This window comes from Lutra lutra, chromosome 1 (genome assembly GCF_902655055.1).
Source record: "Lutra lutra chromosome 1, mLutLut1.2, whole genome shotgun sequence".
Taxonomy (NCBI): domain Eukaryota; kingdom Metazoa; phylum Chordata; class Mammalia; order Carnivora; family Mustelidae; genus Lutra; species Lutra lutra.
In genome coordinates, this window is record NC_062278.1 from 10,538,076 (window position 1) to 10,558,198 (window position 20,123).

General features: G+C 45.7%; 1 protein-coding gene across 1 annotated transcript in view; it reads right to left on the reverse strand.

Moving 5' to 3' along the window:
• CLIC6 (chloride intracellular channel 6) overlaps positions 1 to 19,915 on the reverse strand; it is a 43,901-nt gene extending 23,986 nt beyond the window's left edge. The window contains exon 1 of the mRNA XM_047720389.1: positions 18,445 to 19,915. Within this exon, the coding sequence (XP_047576345.1) occupies positions 18,445 to 19,548 (1,104 nt within the window). The 5' untranslated portion in view covers positions 19,549 to 19,915. The remainder of the gene's footprint in view (positions 1 to 18,444) is intronic.
• Between the last annotated feature and the right edge of the window lie 208 nt (positions 19,916 to 20,123).

A 20,123-nucleotide genomic window follows, 5' to 3' on the forward strand; every position in this document is an offset into this window, starting at 1 on the left:
AAACAAAACTCACTTTTAAGTACAGAGAAGTAGTGGAGAAATAGGTGAAGGGATTAAGCAGTACAAGTTTCCAGTTATGAAATAAATAAGTCACAGAGATGAAAAGCTCAGTGTAAGGAATATAGTCAATAATATTATAATAAGGTATGAGGACAGGTGGGGACTCCATTTAGCATGGTGAGCGCTGCATAATGTATAGATTTGTCCAATCACTATGTTGTGCACCTGAAACTAATAAAACATTGGGCCTCAATGATACTTACATAATTAAAAGAAAAAAAATCTGGTATACTGAAAAACAGCAACCACAGGTACCAGGTAGGACAAATAGAACAGAGCCATTTCTAGGCATTAGCTCATCCGTGTCTCCTGCAGTTGTCTTGCCTAATGGAATAATGGATTACCCTGAAAGACTTTTGCACTTCGACAATAGCAAACAAAGGAACAGCTCCCAGCACAAAACACAACTTCTTGCGGAGGAGAAAGGTGATTGCACAACACACTATGGGACCCCAGGCCAGATCAATGGTGTAAGGAGATGGTATTTTTTATTTAAATGCAAATGTAGTAAACTTTGTCCTGTATCTCCCTGGTTAATAAGAAACCTGAGCACCTTCAACTTGCTAATTTTCCCCAACTTGCCCTGTTTTCCCACTGAAGGTAAAAGCCTGCATTACTAAACAGAAATCTCAGGCCGCACCACCTTTGGACTCTAACCAGCCTATCATTTTGCATCGGTGAAAGGAGACAGAACCAACCAGGAGGACACAAAATTCTATCAGGTATAAATTAGCGAGGGTTGGTTTAAGCTTCAAAAGTAAGAAAATCAGAGTCAGAAAAAAAAAAATATATATATATGCATCATTTAGTAAAATGACAATATGCTAGCAGAACTATGCTTGAGAAGGTAAGGACTCCAGTTGTAACGATTAGATTTTATTTTGCCTTTCCTTGCAGGCTCTGATGAGTTCCTTACAAGCTCAGGGGTTCCTAGATTATGGAAAATAAATGTGCCGAACTTGGAAGTTCTCTGTCAGGGAAGAGAGACACGCAGTACCGATCTGCAGTTGTTCACGATTTAAACAGGGAGATTTGGGGACTCAGACATTACAGAATTATCTGGAGGCTTTATTCGTCCCTAGGACTATATTCTATGCCCCGGCCTGACCCATGCAACAGGGAAGGCAGGTGGCCTCAGGCCAAGGGGATCAGCTGCTCTCCAGACAAGGAGAAACTCCAAACGGACTGGCCAAGGCCAAGGCTGACGCCCTGGCTTTATTATAAGGAAGTCTTTTCTGTGCCACATGCTTTTTTTGGCAAATACTGTAACTCCTTCCCCACCCTCACCCCTGGGAAAAGAGAAGGAGGGGCCTCTACTATTTCAGGATTCCCTCACCCTGACTCTTTAGCTCAAAAAAGAGAGTGACCCCAGAGATCAGCTTCACAGAGTTGTCCACAAACCCGTCAAGGAGCAAACCCTTCCAAGCCTCCTGTTTTTAAAAGGGGCAGTTATGGTCAGCGGGCAGGAAACCAATGTCCCTAATTTGTTGCAAACCATACTATGGCTGCAGAAATCCAATGTCAGGGTGATGAGTCACTTCATCTGTCCCATGGAGACAGACAAGCAGACGCAAGAGGAGAGGCTGGGCTTTTCTAAAGATGTTCATGTATTGTCCTAAATCCAAACTAGGCAAGTCCAATTCCTTAAGAATTGCTGTATTTCAGGACGCCTGGGTGGCTCAGTCTGTTAAGCGTCTGCCTTTGGCTCAAGTCATGATCCCGGAGTCTTGGGATTGAGCCTCGAGTTGGGCTCGCTGGTCAGCAAGGATTCTGCTTCTCCTTCTCCCCTCTCTCCCGGCTCATGTTCTCTCAATCCCTCTCCCTTTCTCAAATAAATAAATAAAATCTTAAAAAAAAAAAAAGAATTGGTATATTTTGGTTTTATGTTGAAAGCCAAAGTAAGGCTTGGGAAACTGGAATTCAGAAAGGGAGGCAACAAAATCCTCCTATTTGCAGAGAATAACTTGCAGATGCTGCACACTAGTGTGCCTCTAGCTCATGAATTACACAGGGAAAGACAAGTGCTTGCCCCTTCAGGAAGACTACAGAATGAGAAGATGATCTGGCTGTGATTCGGGGGGATGCCACCCATCAGTCAGAGGTCGATCCTGGGCACCCAGACATCCAGGCATGTTCCACCCCACGCACTGTAAGCTTGAGCAGGATCAGAGAAGCCCCTTGCCCTGCTCCAGCCCCCAGGTCTGTCCTTTGGGAGCATGCGAGGGTCCAGATGCTCCCCTCCCGGAATCCGGGACAAGCTCCTCTGATCCATTTATAGGAAAGAAGGGGACAGTCTTCTGTAGGAAGAAGGAAGCAGAAGCTTTCCCCATGACTGCAGAGCCAGAATCGGGTGGCTGCTCCAAGGGAATGCAGGCATCTGTTTGGAGCACAGAGGAAGACCAGGAAACATCATTTTACGCTGCACTGAAGGTGAATCAAAAATCAGAAAGCACTAGAGAAACGTCACAGCCCACAAATAGACCAGTCTGAAAGGTTTTGCCAAACCCAGGGAAGTGAAGCCAAAAGAAAAAACTCCAGTAGCCACAACCCCCAGAAAGGGCCATGGACAGCTATACTCCCATCTATGCCGGGGGTTTAGTGCCCCTGGAGTGGTGCTGAGCAACTCTGAGGGACACCGACATCAATCCCCTCCCCCGACAGTTCTCATAAAAAGGAAGAACTTCAGACCCCTCAGTGCACCAAATGAGAAGCTTGCAAGAGCAAGATTTTCTTCCATAGAAGAAAATCGCCCTGAAATGAGGATTGGCAGAAAATGATCCTAAAAAATAATACTCAGAATGGACGATGCCATGCAAGCCCTGTGCTTTGGAAGTGCTCTCTGGTTTTATTTTGCACCCACCTCCCAATCCCCAAAGGAAAACCATTCCTCTTCAGCGAAATCTCTGCTAACACCAATTAACTTGGGCTTCTCTGCAGAGAGCCACCTTCCTACAGCACTCCAGTGTTGGGTTGCATGTTGAGTACTGACAACTTCTCCCCAAGAGTGGGTCTGACCGTGACCACTAGATGGGCGGGAAACCAAAGTGGAGGTGGAGGATCCAGCAATGGAGACCATTCTCTCGGCTCTCCCCTCTCCCATGCAGAAGAAACAAGGAGGACAAGTACTTTAGAGATGGGAGTGCAGGAAAATGGTCCCTCAGGCAAGGGACAGACAACAGAGTATACACTTTGCTCTTGCTCTGAACCACCTGGAGCTGTCCCACCCCTGCCCTCACAAGGCAACTTTATAAAAGTGCCCCAAGGAAAACTGGACAGTCACAGGCAGAAGAAGGAAACTGGACCATTTCCTTACACCATACACAAAAATAGACTCAAAATGGATGAATGACCTAAATGTAAGACAGGAATCCATCCAAATCCTAGAGGAGAACACAGGCAGCAACCTCCGTGACCTTGGCCACAGCAACTTCTTGCTAGACATGTCTCCAAAGGCAAGCGAAACAAGGGCAAAAATGAGCTATGGGACTTCAGGATAAAAAGCTTTTGCACAGCAAATGAAAAAGTCAACAAAACCAAAAGACAACCTACAGAATGGGAGAAGATATTTCCAAATGTCTTATCAGATAAAAAGGCTAGTATCCAAAATCTATAAAGAACAAACTCAGCACCCAAAGAACAAATAATCTAATCAAGAAATGGGCAGAAGACATAAACATTTTGTCAAAGACCGACAAATGGCCAACAGACACATGAAAAAAATGCTCAACCTCACTTGGCATCAGGAAAATACAAATCAAAACCACAATGAGATACCACCTCACACTTGTCAGAATGGCTAAAATTAACAACTCAGAAAACAACAGATGTTGTCAAGAAGGCAGAGAAAAGGGAACCCCTCTTGCACTGCCGGTGGGAATGCAAGCTGGTGCAGCCACTCTGGAAAACAGTATGGAGGTTCCTCAAACAGTTGAGAATAGAGCTACCCTATGACCCAGCAATTGCACTACTGGGTATTTACCCAGAAGATACAAATGTAGTGATCAAAAGGGGCTTCTGCACCCTCAATGTTTACAGCATTGACGGTTAGCACCCACCACAGTGCTGAACAGAAGCATTCAGAGTCTTTAATTTGTCAACACATCCTCAATGTCTAGTGGACAGTGGCAATGGGGAGAGAAGAGAGACCCAACCAGGGTAGGATCAGCTTCTGAAGTACTGCTTGCTTGACTCCTACTTCCGACCTAGTTTTGGATACCCATTGTGGGGAGAACATTCTGGAATTCCACCTACGAAGGGTAGTGTGGGGGAAATCCAGAGCTCTAAACTCACTTCACACATTATTCTTGAGGAATAAGTTGAGTAATTTCAGGGGATTTTTAACTCTTTCCATTTTTATTCAGATGCTATCGGTGCAGAAAGTCACAACTTGATACTCAGCAAACCTTGAATAGCTAATCAACCTGATTCATCAGAATAGGGTATACCACAGGCTGATAGTTCTGAAAATCTGGACTACACGCTTTAAAAAAATCTGTTACTGAAATAGGAGTCACTGATACCTTTTAGAGGGAAGGACATTCTTAAAAAGGAAACCTCATTCCTGGGAAAGATGATGTGAGTTGAATTGATATATTGACTGATTTTCCCACAGAAACAATGATACAACAGAAGATTATTTTCTTTGCCAGGAACTAATGGAACAACTTTAACAGAAATGCCCAACCCACTGTATAATTGGGGAAGGAGTATCCTGTGAAAGATATAGTGTTCTAAAAGATATATAAACCTCTTCAGCGGGGGACAGAGACAAACATGAGCGAAAACCAATAGAAATGTGATAGAGAGCCCCAAGTCCCTCACACACTAAGCTCTCGCCTCATTTCGCCTTATCTGTAAGGTGCAAGGGAAGTAGGCACGCTGCTTGCTTTCGTTGGGGGAGGTTCTGACCCTGCAGCCCTCAGAATCTGATATCCCTGTTCCAATGCCAGAATTTCTATTTTCCAGCCTCCCTTCAATTGAGGGAAACCAGTCTTACTGCATCTCATTCACAAGACGAGCCCTTTGCTGGGGCCTGATGATTTTGCTGCTGGAACGTTCCACGCAAGCTTTTCTGAGCTCAGCATCACCATCTCCCGTCTTCCTGCAGAGTGTGTGACAGCAAAGGAGAATCTGCACTGGTCCTTCCCCCACCTCTTGGTGAGAACGGAGCCATGCAACGTGGGGCGGGGGCGGGGGGAGCAGGCCACCTGCAAATGGGAGGGAAGAGGGCCCACGGGGAGCAGAGCAGAAAGCCAGACCCTGCCCTGCTGGACTCCTGCTATCACCGCAGATTACCGGGCCAAGGTAACTGCCAAGGTCAATAGGAAGGGCTGTATCAGCTGCCTGCAGGCAAGAGGCCAATGACTGCAAGGATTCCAGCTGTATAATGGCCATGACTACTGTGCAGTAGAGACCATCTGCAAGGTTTCTGGTCTTTAACTTTTCCCAAGGCTGAGGGAACTGCTAACTGGACGGGAAACTACCCCTCTGGCCCGTCGTCTTGGCTTGTGCCTTCCCTCTTCTGCCATCTAGCGGCAGCAAGGTGATCAGCGAGGACCGCGGCGATCCACAAACCCTAGGACAGAAGTAAGGCTCCTTGCAGAAGCGGAGCCAAAGGAATGGAGCCTCTCTCTCCCCACAACTCTGAGGGCTGAAGAGAAAGGCCGTTAAGCCCCTCGTTTTCAGATGTTTGTTGGTAGTTTATTGTTATACTAGCAAATCCCATGACACGAAGATTATGTGTCCTGCTTCTTAAAAGTCCATCGAGGAAAAATGTATCATAAGTGCAGCAAGGCCTAGCTTAGAGAAGAAAAATTGAGTGTGTGTGTATTTTTTTTAATATTTTTTAATATTTAATTATTTAATATTTATTTTAATATTTTAATATTTTTTTAAATATTTATTTGACAGAGAGACAGCAAGAGAGGGAGCACAAGCAGAGGGAGAGGGAGAGAGAGAAGCGGGCTCTCCACCAAGCAGGGAGCCAGATGCGGAGCTCAACCCCAGGACCTTGGGATCATGACCTGAGCCAAAGGCAGACTCTTAACGACTGAGCCAGCCAGGCACTCCTGAATGTTTCTTTTTTCTCAAATAAATACAAGACTGCACTATTGATAACGCTTTCAAGATTGACTTTGCCCAACCAACCAATGGTTTAGGCTGTCCGTCCCCAGAGAAGTGGGGAGATGGGCCCATTGTCTGCACTTTATTAATATATTGTGTTTAAGAAGTCGTTCACTCCAGGCTGCAAAAAATAAATAAATATGTATTTAATTATTTATATAATAATTATGTATTTATTATATATAAATGTAATATAAAATGAATATATTTATTATATAATTATATAAAATAAATATAATATTAAATATTATATCATATTATATATAATAATAAATAAAAAGTAAATATTTATTATAAAAATAAATGTATATTTATATATATCTTGAAAATATATATATATTGAAAAGTGCTTCTCACTCTTCCATACACTTAGAACTTAAGAACATTTTAAGTCATCATTATACTTAGATCCTAAGAAATATATTTTAGATCTTGAAACTTTGAAACATAATCTGAACGTTTCAAAAAGCCCCTTCATCCTGAATACATTCCCAAGTTATGTATAGTATTTATTCTTTTCAACTGTCATGACAATCAGTGTATTATTAGATGGATTAGGTGGTTGACGCACCGCCCCCCGCCCCGCCCCCAACCCAGCTTAATCACTGAATCGAACTGCTCTTAGCTTTAAATTCCAGCCAGAGGCTTAGTTGTGTTAGTATTCATCGTCACAGTAGGTGGAATTAAGTCATAAGAAGTACATGGACGAACAAAATGGAACTTACTACTTATCCTCATATATGAATTATGCTTTAAAAACTCCAGGGTTATTTTTAATCCTTATTTAATAATATGGCCTGATACCAACTGAACCTTTTACACAGACATGAAAGCTTCTTTCCTTGTAAAATTCTCACAAGGAATTATTACAACAAAGGAACATCTTGTTCTGGAAAGCCTGCTTAATAATGCGGCCTGTTTTTATATACCCTGGTGGTTTGCGTTCTTGAATGGCTAAGAATATTCCAGTCCCTACAGTGACCGCAGAGGGAAAAACATCCATGCAGCAAACAGATGAACCAGCCGCAAGGAGCCTTAATTCTTTGCCCTGCCTACTCCTCGACTGGCGTCAAAGCCCTCCATGCGTCTCACCATGGCCTGTCTTTCGACCCACCTAGATTTCACCAGCTGAGAAAAGACATAAGCCATACCTCCCAGTTACCTACTGCTAAGTAACAAATGACCCCAAATGTAGCAGGGAGTGCTGCTTTTTTATGTCTCGTGATTTCATCAGTCAGGAATCAGGACAAGGTCTTCAACTAGGTGATCCTTCTGTTCCACGTGGCATTGACAAAGGTCACTCAGTGGTGTTCAGCTGGTGGATGGGCCCATCTGAGGGGTTCAAGGTAGTTTCATGCACTTGTCTAGGGTCTTGGCAGCATGGCCAGAGGGCTGGGCTCAGCTGGGCTCAGCTGGGATGGTCAAAGAGAGCACCAACATGGAGCCCCTCCAGCTGGTGGCCTCAAGAGGGTAAGTGAACAAGGGAGAAGCTGCATAGCCTTTTATAGTGAACCATATTCTACTGGTCACCAGGCAGTCACAGGGGTCTGGCCAGATTTGGAGAGAGGAGAGAGACTCAGAGACCCCATTTCTCAATGGGAGGAGGGGCAAAGAACTTGCAGCCACCTTTAACCCACCCCACCATCATGGGATTTCCGGGTGTGAGGAAATGCTCCAATCACTTGTGTCTAGATCCAGCTCTTTCCTAACTTGAGCTGGTTTAAGAACATTTTAGCAATGCCTCAAAGCCGTGGAATTACATCTTTTATGTCCAGGATGGGCAGAACGGCGTCTCTGCGGCATTTCCTACAGCAAATGTCAATACTGTATAATTACTGTAATTACAACACATGGGCAAGGAGGGCCTCAAACTGACATCTGGGCCACTCCATGTACCCTTTCTAGAGTCATTTCTCTGTCCTCTCTACAAAGCAGCCATTTATTCTTATGAAGAAGAAACTCCATGCCAATTAAGTAGAGACTCACCCCAGTGACCCTTTTTGTTTCCAAGTGTGGGGATCCTGAGTGGTCCCAGAGACACAATAGACTTGGGTCCCCATTCACAAAGCTGGATGATTCTGCCTTCTGGCCTGCAGGACTCTCTCATGGAGGGATGGCCAGCCCCTGTGGGAGGAGAAAGCCCAGACCCATTCTGCCCAAGGCTTTATCTTTGTGTTTTTCTAACCTTGTTGGGGGCTTAGGATGCTGCGGTCCAGTAGGAAGAGACCCCTGCGTGCCCCAGCCCCAGCCCTGGCCACAGTGGGTGGGGGAAGAGGACTCAGGGCAGGCAGTCATTTTAAGGGTTCTGATGAGGCCCTTCAGATCACAGCCACAGCACGTCTGACACGCTCCGCACATCGCAGGCCTCACGGGCTTTGAAGTCCGCACAGAACAAAAGCATTATTGGTTTGGAGACCCAGGGACAGGGGGCTTTCTTCCTAAATGAGGGAAATTAACACTTTTGGGGGGTGCCTTTGGGTCAGGGAGGCAGTGAGTTTGGCAACTCTTGGGCCGACTTAATCCCCACCCCACCTTGGTTGCCTTTGTTTGAGCTCCAGGGGGGAATGCCTTTGACTCTGTCCCCGTACATGGTCAGCCTGGATAAAGTTCTGGGTAACAACTCAATGGCTTCTTTGTGTCATTTAACTCTGCAGAGAACCCGAAGAAAGAGAATCCGAAGAAAACTCGGAGGCATTAACACATCAGAAATGAGGGGCACTTACTTTTTGTTAACTGCCACTTTAAGCACGATATTTTGACTGTCCTAAACAGCAGCAATAAAACAATATTGCTCCATTGCTCTTCACATATTGACATTAGCTGTAGAAAATGCTGCAGAGACGCCATTCTGCCCATCCCTGGGTATAAATGACATAACTCCATGGCTTTGAGGCACTGCTAAAATGTTCTTAAACCAGTTCAAGTTAATAAAGAGCTGGATCTAGACACAAACATTGGAGCTGTGTGGTTTTCACTATAAAAGGCTATGCAGCTTCTGCCTTGTTCACTGGCCTTCATGAGGCCACCAGCTGGAGGGGCTCTGTGTAGGTCCTCCCTCTTACTGAGGGCCCAGCTGAGCCCAGCCTTCCAGCCACGCTGCTGAGACCCTAGAAAGGTGCATGAAGCTGCCTTGAACCCCTCAGATGGGCCCATCCACCAGCTGAACACCACTGAGTGACCTGTGTCTCCCTCCCCCAATTTTTTTCTTCTACTGTATTCCTTACTACAGCTCCACCATAGAAACAGAAAGCCAAAAACAATGTGCAACATGCTTGGACCTTTAACAGCTGTTCAGTTACTGTGTTCAGATTCAAGCCAAGGTCGGTGAATGCAATGTGATGATGCATGAGGCATTGCTAATTTAGATGGAAAGAATTTATGAGATTATAAAATTTACATTCTGCAAAATACATCATTAAAACTGACCACCCAATTCTTTTCACCTGATGCAGTAGACATGCTTGTACATTGCTCATTCACTTTCCCATCCACCGTGCACAGCACAATCTTCCAAAGGGAAGGGACTGCAGCAGAAGGGCGGAGCCCACGCTGTCAGAGATCTACAGATTAGATCCCCTCCCCACCTTTCAGGCTCGTTGTGCAGCCTGCCATCCTACACCTCCCACCTATTCCAGCAAACCCCTCCCCACCGTGCTCCCCTTCCTCAAACTGCACTCTAGCCACTTCCTTCTGGATCACTCTGTAGGCCAAAAGCTCTAGAAAAGTGAGGATTGTGTTCATCATTGTTTGTCGCTGTTGTACCCCAGCCCAAGGCACGATGTCTGATACTTGGCAGGCACTCCATAAATATTTGCTTTAAATAGCCACTTGGGTCCAAAATACCACTCAGGAGTTCGGAAGATAGAAAAGCAGCTTTTAATTCTCCCCCCAGCAAGAGCCTCAACCTTCATGTGGCCAACCAAGCCCAAAGGGAGAAGACACAGTGAGTTGGGGCTAGAGTCCATAAACCCAGTAAAAATCTGGACTTAGAGACTATTTCTAATCTGATGATTTCATACACACACATATCAAATTAGACTTACCCTTGCAGACTGAATAAGTATATATCAACTGTTGCCCATAGAGCTATGGGCTCTGAGATGCTTCCAAAGTATCTCTCCGAATGATCTTTGGTATTTGAGTATTTCAGTTCCCCCTCCCACTAATTAAACATAAGCTCTGGGTAGTCTTCCACAATTCACTGGATGTCTACAACTAGGATTTGTCATCATTCTCTATAAATTTTGGTCAATTCTTTCAACAGATGGGAGCATAAATAGAACATCTGGCTAGGAGACAACCTCAGAAACCATATTTTGATATCACTGCACCACATTTGATTACTTTTCACTATGGTTTTTATTTGTGGGATTCAAGTCCATCCCAGTAGATGGCATGCCAAAATCAAAGTGATATATCTTACCCGTTCAGATGGAGCAGTGTGGCATGAAATGATCCTGTGATCTGTATATTTTAAACCTTGTTTTGAATAGGAATTCTTACCATGTAAGAAAGAATGTAGTTTTCCGAGGGCATGCGCTAGATAAAATGTAACCTGCTAATTAAAAAGAAAAGGAGGAAGACAAGATTTGAAATATCTGATCCCTCAGGACTCAAGAAGTGATAAATGGAAGATAAAACAGAACATTTAAAGATTCTAGTAAATGAAGTTGAAGATTTGAAGAGATTTGTCACAGCCTTTGCTTGGTTTTCCCATGCATCAATTCCAAGAAGTTACTAAGACTAAAAGGATGAATTACTCCAGTACAAACAGTCAAAACAGTCCCATAAAATATATCCAACCCACATGACAGACAATGGTCTAATTTCCTTAATATAAAAATCAGGAAGAATAAGGCCAAAAGTAGATTTGAAAAATGGGCAAAGGACATATGCAAGCTGCTCATGGAAAAATGGTATCAATAGTTGTTAGAGCTATAAAAGTACACTGAAAGAGATGTGAATTAAATGACAATGGGTATCATTTTTCACCTCTCAGCTTCAAAAAGTTTGAGAAAACTCTGAGTAGGGAAGGTTGGGGAAATCAACATGGCCTCCATATTGTGTCAGGAGGACATTATGTGGTGAAACCTCTGAAGAGGAAATTTGGTAAAGATTATCAAAATCTTAAACAGGCACATCCTTTCCTGTATTAATGTCATTTCTAAGAACTAAGCTACTATACGTGATTATACATCTGTGGAGGGATATTCACTACAGCGTGGTTTAAGATACAAAAGTGGAAACCACCCAAACATCCAACTGTGGGAAACTGACTATAGGGTATACCCATTACTAGAAAACTATGAAATTTTTGACAAGAATTTGATAGAACTATAGGTATTAACACAGAATGATTTCTAATATATACTATTTCTTTACTAAGTAAAGAAAGCAAGATGTAACCCAATGTACATCCAGTGTACTACTTTTTATGAAAAAAAAAGGTGGGTGTGGTATTTTTTTAAAATACATCCACAAATCATTTGACTTTCCCTTTAAAACGTGGAGTTTAATTTTGATCTCCTTAAGTATTGGACTTAATGAATAAAATAAGACCAGAATGACAGTTGTGGTTTCTTCTCTCTTGGACCCATGCTCTGGGGAAAGCCAGACACCATGTTGTGAGCACATCAAAGCAGCCCAGGAAGAGAGCCCCAAGTGGTGAGGAACTGAACTTATTGCCAACAGACATGTGAGTCAGCCACCCCACCACCCCAACTAATCTTTCAGATGAGACCACAGCCCTGCCAACATCTCCACTGCAAACTCATGAGCCAGAACTACCCAACTAAACTGATCCCAAATTCCTGACACAGAGAAACTGTGAATAACAGGTATTTGTTGTTTTAGATTGCTAAGTCTTAGAGTAACTTATTACACAATGTTAGATAACTAATACAGTGAGAATATTTACATATAAGCTTGCATACGCACAGAATATCTCTGGAAAGATATTCAGTGGCTGTCTCCAGGAAGAAAAACTGAAAGGCTGGACCTCAGGGATAGAAAAAGACTTCCTTTTCCTTTCATTATGTTGCATTGCATTGTATGTTTTTATATTTATAATCTCTGTTTTATTTCAATCTCACTTAAATCAAGATTAGGGACCTCACAGAAAAATAACATTTCTAACAATATGTATAAGATGTGTAGTGTCTTAAATATTTTTCACTGTTATAGACACTGCTGATTTTTTACTCAATAGTCATTACCCTTCTTCCTCGCTAAATAAAACTCCAATTTTGTGCCAGAGGCAGTGTATCTAGTCCCAGGTCATGAATCATGGGAAATTTAAGCTATGGGTCAGCAAATCTTGTCTTAAAGGGCCCGACGATAAATATTTTAGGCTTTGCAGACTCTAGCTGAAAATGGAATTGGACACTGTCTCCCTGTGGGGAGGAGAATGGGTTGCCAAAAGACACATTGAGGTCTTTAGAAGTTGTCTAGGGGCGCCTGAGTGGCTCAGTGGGTTAAAGCCTCTGCCTTAGGCTCAGGTCATGATCCCAGCATCCTGGGATCAAGCCCCACATCAGGCTCTCTGCTCTGTGGGGAGCCCGCTTCCTCCTCTCTCTCTCTGCCTGCCTCTCTGCCTACTTGTGATCTCTGTCAAATAAATAAATAAATATTTTTAAAATATGAAGGCACAGACCCTGTCTGTCCTGCTTGACATTGGGTACACAAACTCTAGCACAGAGTCAACACGTAGGAGGTGATAAATCCACATGGGCTAAGTTAACAGAGTAATCTACAATTCTGTGACCCACTTGAACCTAAACCATGGCTCAGAGCTTTGTCCTTGATACATTCTGTCAAAGTCTCGATTTTGTTTTTCTATGTATATGAAACTAAAGGGTAAATTTACCTGCTCTAAGGATTCAGTGTGTTGTTTCTGAAGGTATCTTACAGATCTCTAGATACTCAGGGAGGTAGGATATCTGAGAGGACTCCTGGAGAGCAGCTGACCTTGAGAAATCAAAGCTATAAAGGAGACCCACTGTGAGGAGGAGGACCTCAGGCTGGGAGTGCAGCATGATCACTCACCAAAAAAGACATCTAAAGAGTCCAGAGCACAGGGCCCGTCAGCACCAGTGAGGGGCAAGAGCTGTAGCATATGTGTACCCAGCAAAGCAGAGCCACAAACTCCCACAGCCCTGAGGGAAGTCCAGCATCTTGCAGCCCTGTTGCCAAGATGTCTTCATGGAGGAGAATGACTCTGGCTCTTTCAGAAGGGACGCTGGACTGGGTTGGAGGGAAACAGTTTTGTGTCCAGCTTCTCACTAGCTGAGTCACCTTGGACTATGCATCCATCCAGCTATTTAACTATCATTACCAAAAGCACTGACTGAGAGCTTAGAACAAGCCCACCGCCATGCCAGGTAAGAAGGACATGATGTGAAGAAGCTATTGTGACATGGATCTCACTCAGCATGGGGAGAGGGACCATGACGCCCAGTGAGCATGTGTTTCCCCCCAGTGTTTCCTCCAGTTACCACCCAAACTAACTCTACTGATTTCATAAATGAGTTTGTAAGCTCAGCCATAAGAAAAGATGAATACTTCTCACTTACATCGACCTGGATAGAACTGGAGGCTATTATGCTGAGTGAAATCAGTCAATCAGAGAAAGACAATTATCATCTGGTCCTTACATGTGGAATATAAGAAACCATGCAGAGGATCATAGGGGAAGGGAGGGAAAACTGAATGGGAAGTCATCAGAGAGGGAGACAAACCATGAGAGCCTCTTAACTCTAGGAAACAAACTGAGGGTTGCTGGAGGGGAGGTGGGTAGGGAGATGGGGTAACTGGGTGATGGGCATTAAGGAGGGCACAAGATGTGATGAGCACTAGGTATTATACTCAACTGATGAATTATTGAACACTACATCTGAAAATACTGATGTACTATAAGTTGGATAATTGAATTTAAATTTGAAAAATGTGTTTGAAAGCAAGTTGTGTAAGACACTCAGGAAACAAATAACAAAAAATATTATTTTGGGGGGAGAGGTAAAGTCATAGAAATGCATCTTTGCTCATTTCCCTTCAGAGCACATGGTCATAGTCCACACAGAGTTATGAAAATAGCAACTCCCTTTCAAGCTCCTCGGGCACTGAGCCCCCACAGAACAGTCTCAACATGTTCTCTCCTGGAGAAAGATGCGTGGATTGCTACAGCTAACTGGTCTACCAGGAGTCTCTCACTGCTGTTCCCGGACACACACCTATCCTTCCCAATTTGCCGTGGCCACATGGTGTGGCATGGCTCAGCTGGCTCCATTTATGTACTCATTTGTGTTGGGGGGCAGTTCTCAGTGACTATGCCTATTCAGAGGTCAAGTCTTTCTTGAGTTGGACTTTGTTCCATCTCCAATTCCACCTACTGAGAGACCCAAATGTGATGGCAAATGCAAGTTTCCAAGCTCCACCGTAGCTACATGTTAAATATATGGTGTCCAAAACCTGGTTTAAGAAACTCTTAGACTCTGGCCCAGGATTGTTCATTGGTCACACTGAGGTTTTTTAGGTCATGTGAAATTTGCCAGGAAATCCATCTTAGACAGCCCCACCCCTAGACCTTACCTTAAAGTATACACAATCGCTAGGTACTATTGGATTAGAAACACCAAATTTGTAAGTGAGACACCCCACAGCTGGTGAAGTCCCTACCTTATCCTTTGTTGTCAGTATTTTGTTTGTCATTTGTTATTGTTATGTTATTATGAGTAAAGAAGAAAGGAATCTTTCTTACTAAATATGCTGCAGGGTTACCCTATAATTTGATGACAAATAATTAATACTTCTTTGTAAAAAAACAAAAGTAAGAATTACCATGATCAGCAATTAATTTACCATACAATAATTCAGGGAAGTTTTCCTTGTTCTGTTCCATATGTTCTTGGATCTTTTTCAAGAATACATTCTCGCATGCTTACAGAATAAAACAAAATGTCAAATTAGTAAGATGACAATTTCCACAAAGATGGAGTATATAAACTACCTGGTGGCTAAAAGCAGAAGCAGATTTGTTGTGCACCTGTTACTGGGTCATCAGTCATCACTTTGTGGTATATTTGCAGCTGATACATTTATTTTTAAAAATATGGGGAAATGTAAAAGTTAAAAATTGACAAATAAAATATGGGCTAATTAATTACAACCATGTTTACTAGGCTGTCAGATGAATGTGAGGGGAATGTTTGGAATGTTTGTGGTACTTCTCCTTAAAGAACAAATCTGTGAATTCTGCATTCCAGTGATGGCACAGAAAAGTTTGACATGTTTACAAAACCCAGGAGGTTAGACGTCTACTATGCAGTGCAGTCTAAACTCAGTGGAGCCCAAAGAAGGAACCTCAAGAAAGCTAAATCTGGCAAAGAAATCCTATTTTAGACTAATTTAAGGATTTTAAATCAAGTATTACAAACTCAAAAGGTAGAAGTGTCTAAAGGGTTTTGCTTGATTTCTGCATTCGGGTCTTTTTTGTTTTTAAGGGTAATGATTTGTAGGATAAAGAGAAAGTGAAGTGCCTTAGCAATCCTACAAGGCACATCTTAACTAACCCTCAGATGTTATATCAAGTAGTAGTTGCTTAAAGACCAATCTCCCTGTTTGGAGCTCTGTTTTCTTAAAGGAAACAAAAAAAAAAAAAAAAAAAGATGGGGTGGGAGCAGGCAACTGAGAACCAGGATGATCATGTCAGAACAAAACATTCTGGAAAGCTGTCCATGACAAGCCCCTTGCCTCTGCCCACACAAACTACTCCTGAGCAGGAACTAAGAAAAAACAAAACAAAACTTATTTTTACTTTTCATAATATTCCTATCCTCAGAGAATGAAGTAATTAGGTACCTAGAGAGATTTCCCCTTAAAAAGGGGGGGGGGGGCGCCTGGGTGGCTCAGGCAGTTAAGCCTCAGTCCTGCTTTGGGTTCCCTGCTCAGCGAGTATCCTGCTTCTCCCTCTGCCTCTGCCCCTCCCCCTACTTGTGCTTGCTCTCTCCCTCTCTCTCTCTCTCTCTCTCTCCCCACCCCCCCAATAAATAAGTAAATAAAAGCTTAAAAAAAATAAAAAGAGGCAGGATGGAATGGGCAAGGGGATTGTTTCTGTGCAAAATCCAATGGACATTTGTGGGAGCTGAGCAGATAGAACACGAATGCACAATTATACAATGCTTATTTCAAGCCAGGTGTTTTTCTAAGTGATTTACATAATCAAATTCTTGAATTCCCATAACAACCTTGTGGGGTAGGTACTACGATTATCCCCGTTTTATCCATAAGCAACAAAGGCACAGAAAGGTTACGTAGCTTGCCTAAGGTCACCCTGCAAGAAAGCAGCAGAGCCAGAATTTGATCCCACTGGCTCTAATATCCACAGTATATACTACCTTGTGCAGGCGGTCACCCAGTCAAACCTTCATCATGTTCCAAGCCTGTGCTCTACAAGGAGGATAGAAAACGGATCTCACACAGTCAAGGGAAGAGGTAAAACATGCATCATGTGAAGGGACCTTCAACAGAGGGACACCCAACCCAGACTAGGGCTGCCAACGGCTCCACAGAGGAGACAATGCCCGTGCTGAATCTAGACACACAGCAGACAACCAGGCAGGAGGCAAGGAGTAGGGTGAGGGGGGAAGAAACCTGATTCAGAAAGAGGGTACAGCACCTGTGCAATTTCCAGGCAGGCAAGAATGTGGATCTTTCAAGGAATGATATCTAGTTCAATAGGCTGGCATGATGGTACCATGGGTGAGAAAGTCGGGCGGTGGGGGGGAAACCCAGGCAATACCGCAGAGGCCAGAATGCCATCGTGAGTGGCCTGTGGCCTGGCTAAGGAGCGTGGCCTCATCTTAAAGTCTACAAGAAACAACTGGAGAATTTTACTTTCAGAAATAAAGTGATCAGATCTCATTTCCCAGCTTACTGGCTATCACCAAAGGCCTAGACTGGAGAGCTGAGAAATGGAAGCAGGAAGACGAGGAAGATGTGATGTTACGTATTCCAAAATTATAAAAAGAAACTGCAAAGATATGCTGGAAGCAGGTGGCCATGAGATGGAGTAAGGGGGAATTGGTTAGATCAAGGGCATATCTACACACAGCAGCACTGTGTTCAGCTCCCCCCTCCTCCTCCCCTCCCAGTTCCCTTTCCCATCCCTGCAGACGTCCAGCAACCAGGGTCCTTCCTAGGGGCTGTGCCCTTAGATTATATCCCAACACCTAACCTTGAAATGCTCCAGGGTCTTCAGAAATGCTCAGAACAGCACCTTCCTGAACCAGTGAAGAAACGCATGCCCTCTCTTCCCTAACCCCTTTGCCCCCCCAAACAATTCTTGAAATTCTGAAGTTAATCACTTTGGAAATATTTCTCTTTTTGCTTATTAGAATTTGCTTACATTCCCATCAAGGAGCTTTAGGTCCTAACTGGCTTCTATAAGCCTGAAAGTATTTTGAAAGGATTACGATTCAACACGCAATGCACATTCTTGACCTTATTATCTGCTGCTTTCCTGGTCTGGCCAAAGGTCCTCAGAAAGGGTTTGTGTTTTTTTTTTTTTTAAACAAAGATCCCCGTTTGTGTGAGCTACCGCTGGACCTTGTCCTTTACCTTTGATGCCTTGTAGAAAGGCCTCTTTAAACACAAAACTTCCTCAGTGGTGTCTTAAAAATTCTTGAATAAAATCATTGCTTTCTTCCCATTTGTAGCAGGGTTGAAATATGACTTAAAAGCAGATGATGTTCAAGTCATGAGCATCTCGTATTCTTCCAAAATTAATGTTAAAATGCTCAACAAATATTATAATATTTAAATAAATTTCCACTTTCCTTCCAAATACCAAGGAGGGATACTTTTTGGGAGCTGAAAACACTGGCCAGCTCTGGGCCTCTGAAAGTTGAGTCCCGGGGAGACTTCTCACATTACAACCTGTTCACATTTTTTTTTTTTCACTTCAAGTGAAATCCTTTGGCATGAATTGCTTTGAACATTAATAGGGCGTATCACTTTTTTTTTTAAATTGATTCTTCAATAATCTCCAGACTAGAAGGACCAGTTAGGATTTTCAGAACAAAAGACAGTGGGATGCTGGACCCGCACCCCCACTACCCCCTACTACCCCTACCCAACTTCTTGTTTCCAAACCATCCTGTCTCCCCAAAACGCTCCTGAAACTCTCCATGACCCCCAGGCCGTCCCCCTCCCTCCCGTGAACAGAAGCGACAATCCGGACAGCTGAACCGCTTAGATTCAACTTACCTTCACGAAGAGGGTGATGTCGTGCTCCTGCCTCGGGGCCCCCTCTTCTGACGTCTCACCATCCTCTCCTCCGCCATTCACCCGCTCTGTCTCCTCCCGGCCCTCGACGCTGCCCTCCTCCGCCAGGTGGTTGCTGAGCTCGGCCTCGGGCTCCGCCGCCCGGGTTGGAGCGGCCGCGTCTGCCCGCGCGCTGCTGCTGTCTGGGGGCTCCTCCTCGACCCCGGCTGCGACCGGCTCGCCTGGCACCTCCGGGCCGCGCTCTCGCCTCTCCTCCTCGGCCTCCTCCATCTCCTCTTGGGGTTCACCCTGGTCCCCGTCCTCGACAGCTTCCGCCCTTGAGTCCCCGGGGGCCACTTCCTCTGACTCCTCTGTCCCCGACGCCCCCGCCTCGTCGGCGGCGGCGCCCGCCGCTGCACCCCCAGGCTCCTCTGCAAGCTCCCCGGGGCCGCATCCCCCAATCTCCGCCGCCGCGGCCTCGGTGGGCTCGACCTGGGGCGGGGATCTGAGATCCCCTCCGTCCCGGGATTCACCCTCGGCCCCGAGCGCCCCTCCCACTTGCCCCGAGGCTTCCATGCTGGCCCCCTGCGCCCCCGGCGTGCCGCCTCCGGGTTCCTCTGGCCCTTGCTCCGCTTTCTCCTTCGCCCCGGGGACCTCGGTCTCCCCGGGATCCCCCTGAATCTCCCTCGAGGCCTCGCCCTGCGTGCCGCAGCCGGAGCTCGCCTCCTCCACCTGCTCTGCGCCGCTCGCCTCCTCTCCCTGGGGGACCTCGGCGCACCCCGGGGCGCCCTCCTCGGTCTCCGCCTCGCCCTGCGCTGCCCTCGCGCCTTGCGTCTCGGCCCCCGGGCCACTGTCCGCGCCAGGCTCCGGCTCGCTCGCGCGCCCTGCGTCCGGATCGGTGCCTTCTGCCTGGTTCACCGCGACCGTCGTTGCTGCGCCCGCCCCCTCGCCCCTCGGCGCCTCCGCGGCGCTCTCGCTGGACTCCTGCCGCTCCGCCCTCCGGCCCGCGGCCCCCGGCTCGCCAGGTTTCTCTGCCAGAGGCACTGGGGCCTCAGACGGCCCCTGGGGACCTGGGAGGGCCCCCTCCAGCTCCGCGGACTCGGCCATGGCCGCAGATCCCTGTCCTCCCCCTGGAGACCTTCCTTGACACTGCTGATGGAGCAAGCGGCCCTGGACTAGGAGCTCCGCGCCAGGGGGCCACTGCGCCCGCTCCAAGAGGACGCCCGGCTCAGGACTCGCGGGGCGCCAGGCGGGGCGGAGCGCTGGAACTACAGGGTTAAAATGGGCTCGACCCCAAGACACCGAGCCTCTCCTCCCGGTTTAAGCTCTCTGGTATCTTCCTCCACTTCCACCGTAACTGCGGTTCCACGTCTGCTTCCCACCCAGACTCTATCTGACCCAGGTTCCCTGGAGGCGCTGACCACCGAGGAGCATAGCGCGGCTGGGGAAGACCTCTTCGCTCCCGCACCCTTTGAAATGCCTAGCCTGCCGTCCTGGGGCTGACCAGAAGTTATCGGTGCCAACTCCATCCCCCTGGGGCTTGGGCGGGGTTTGCACCCCATCCTCTCCCCCTGTTCGGGTGGCCTGGGAGCCTGGCCAATGACAGTCTTTCTCACGGCCCTTGTGGATCTCAGTGAAAAGATTCTGGTTCTATTGGCAGCTGGGTGTTTTCTGTAACAGCA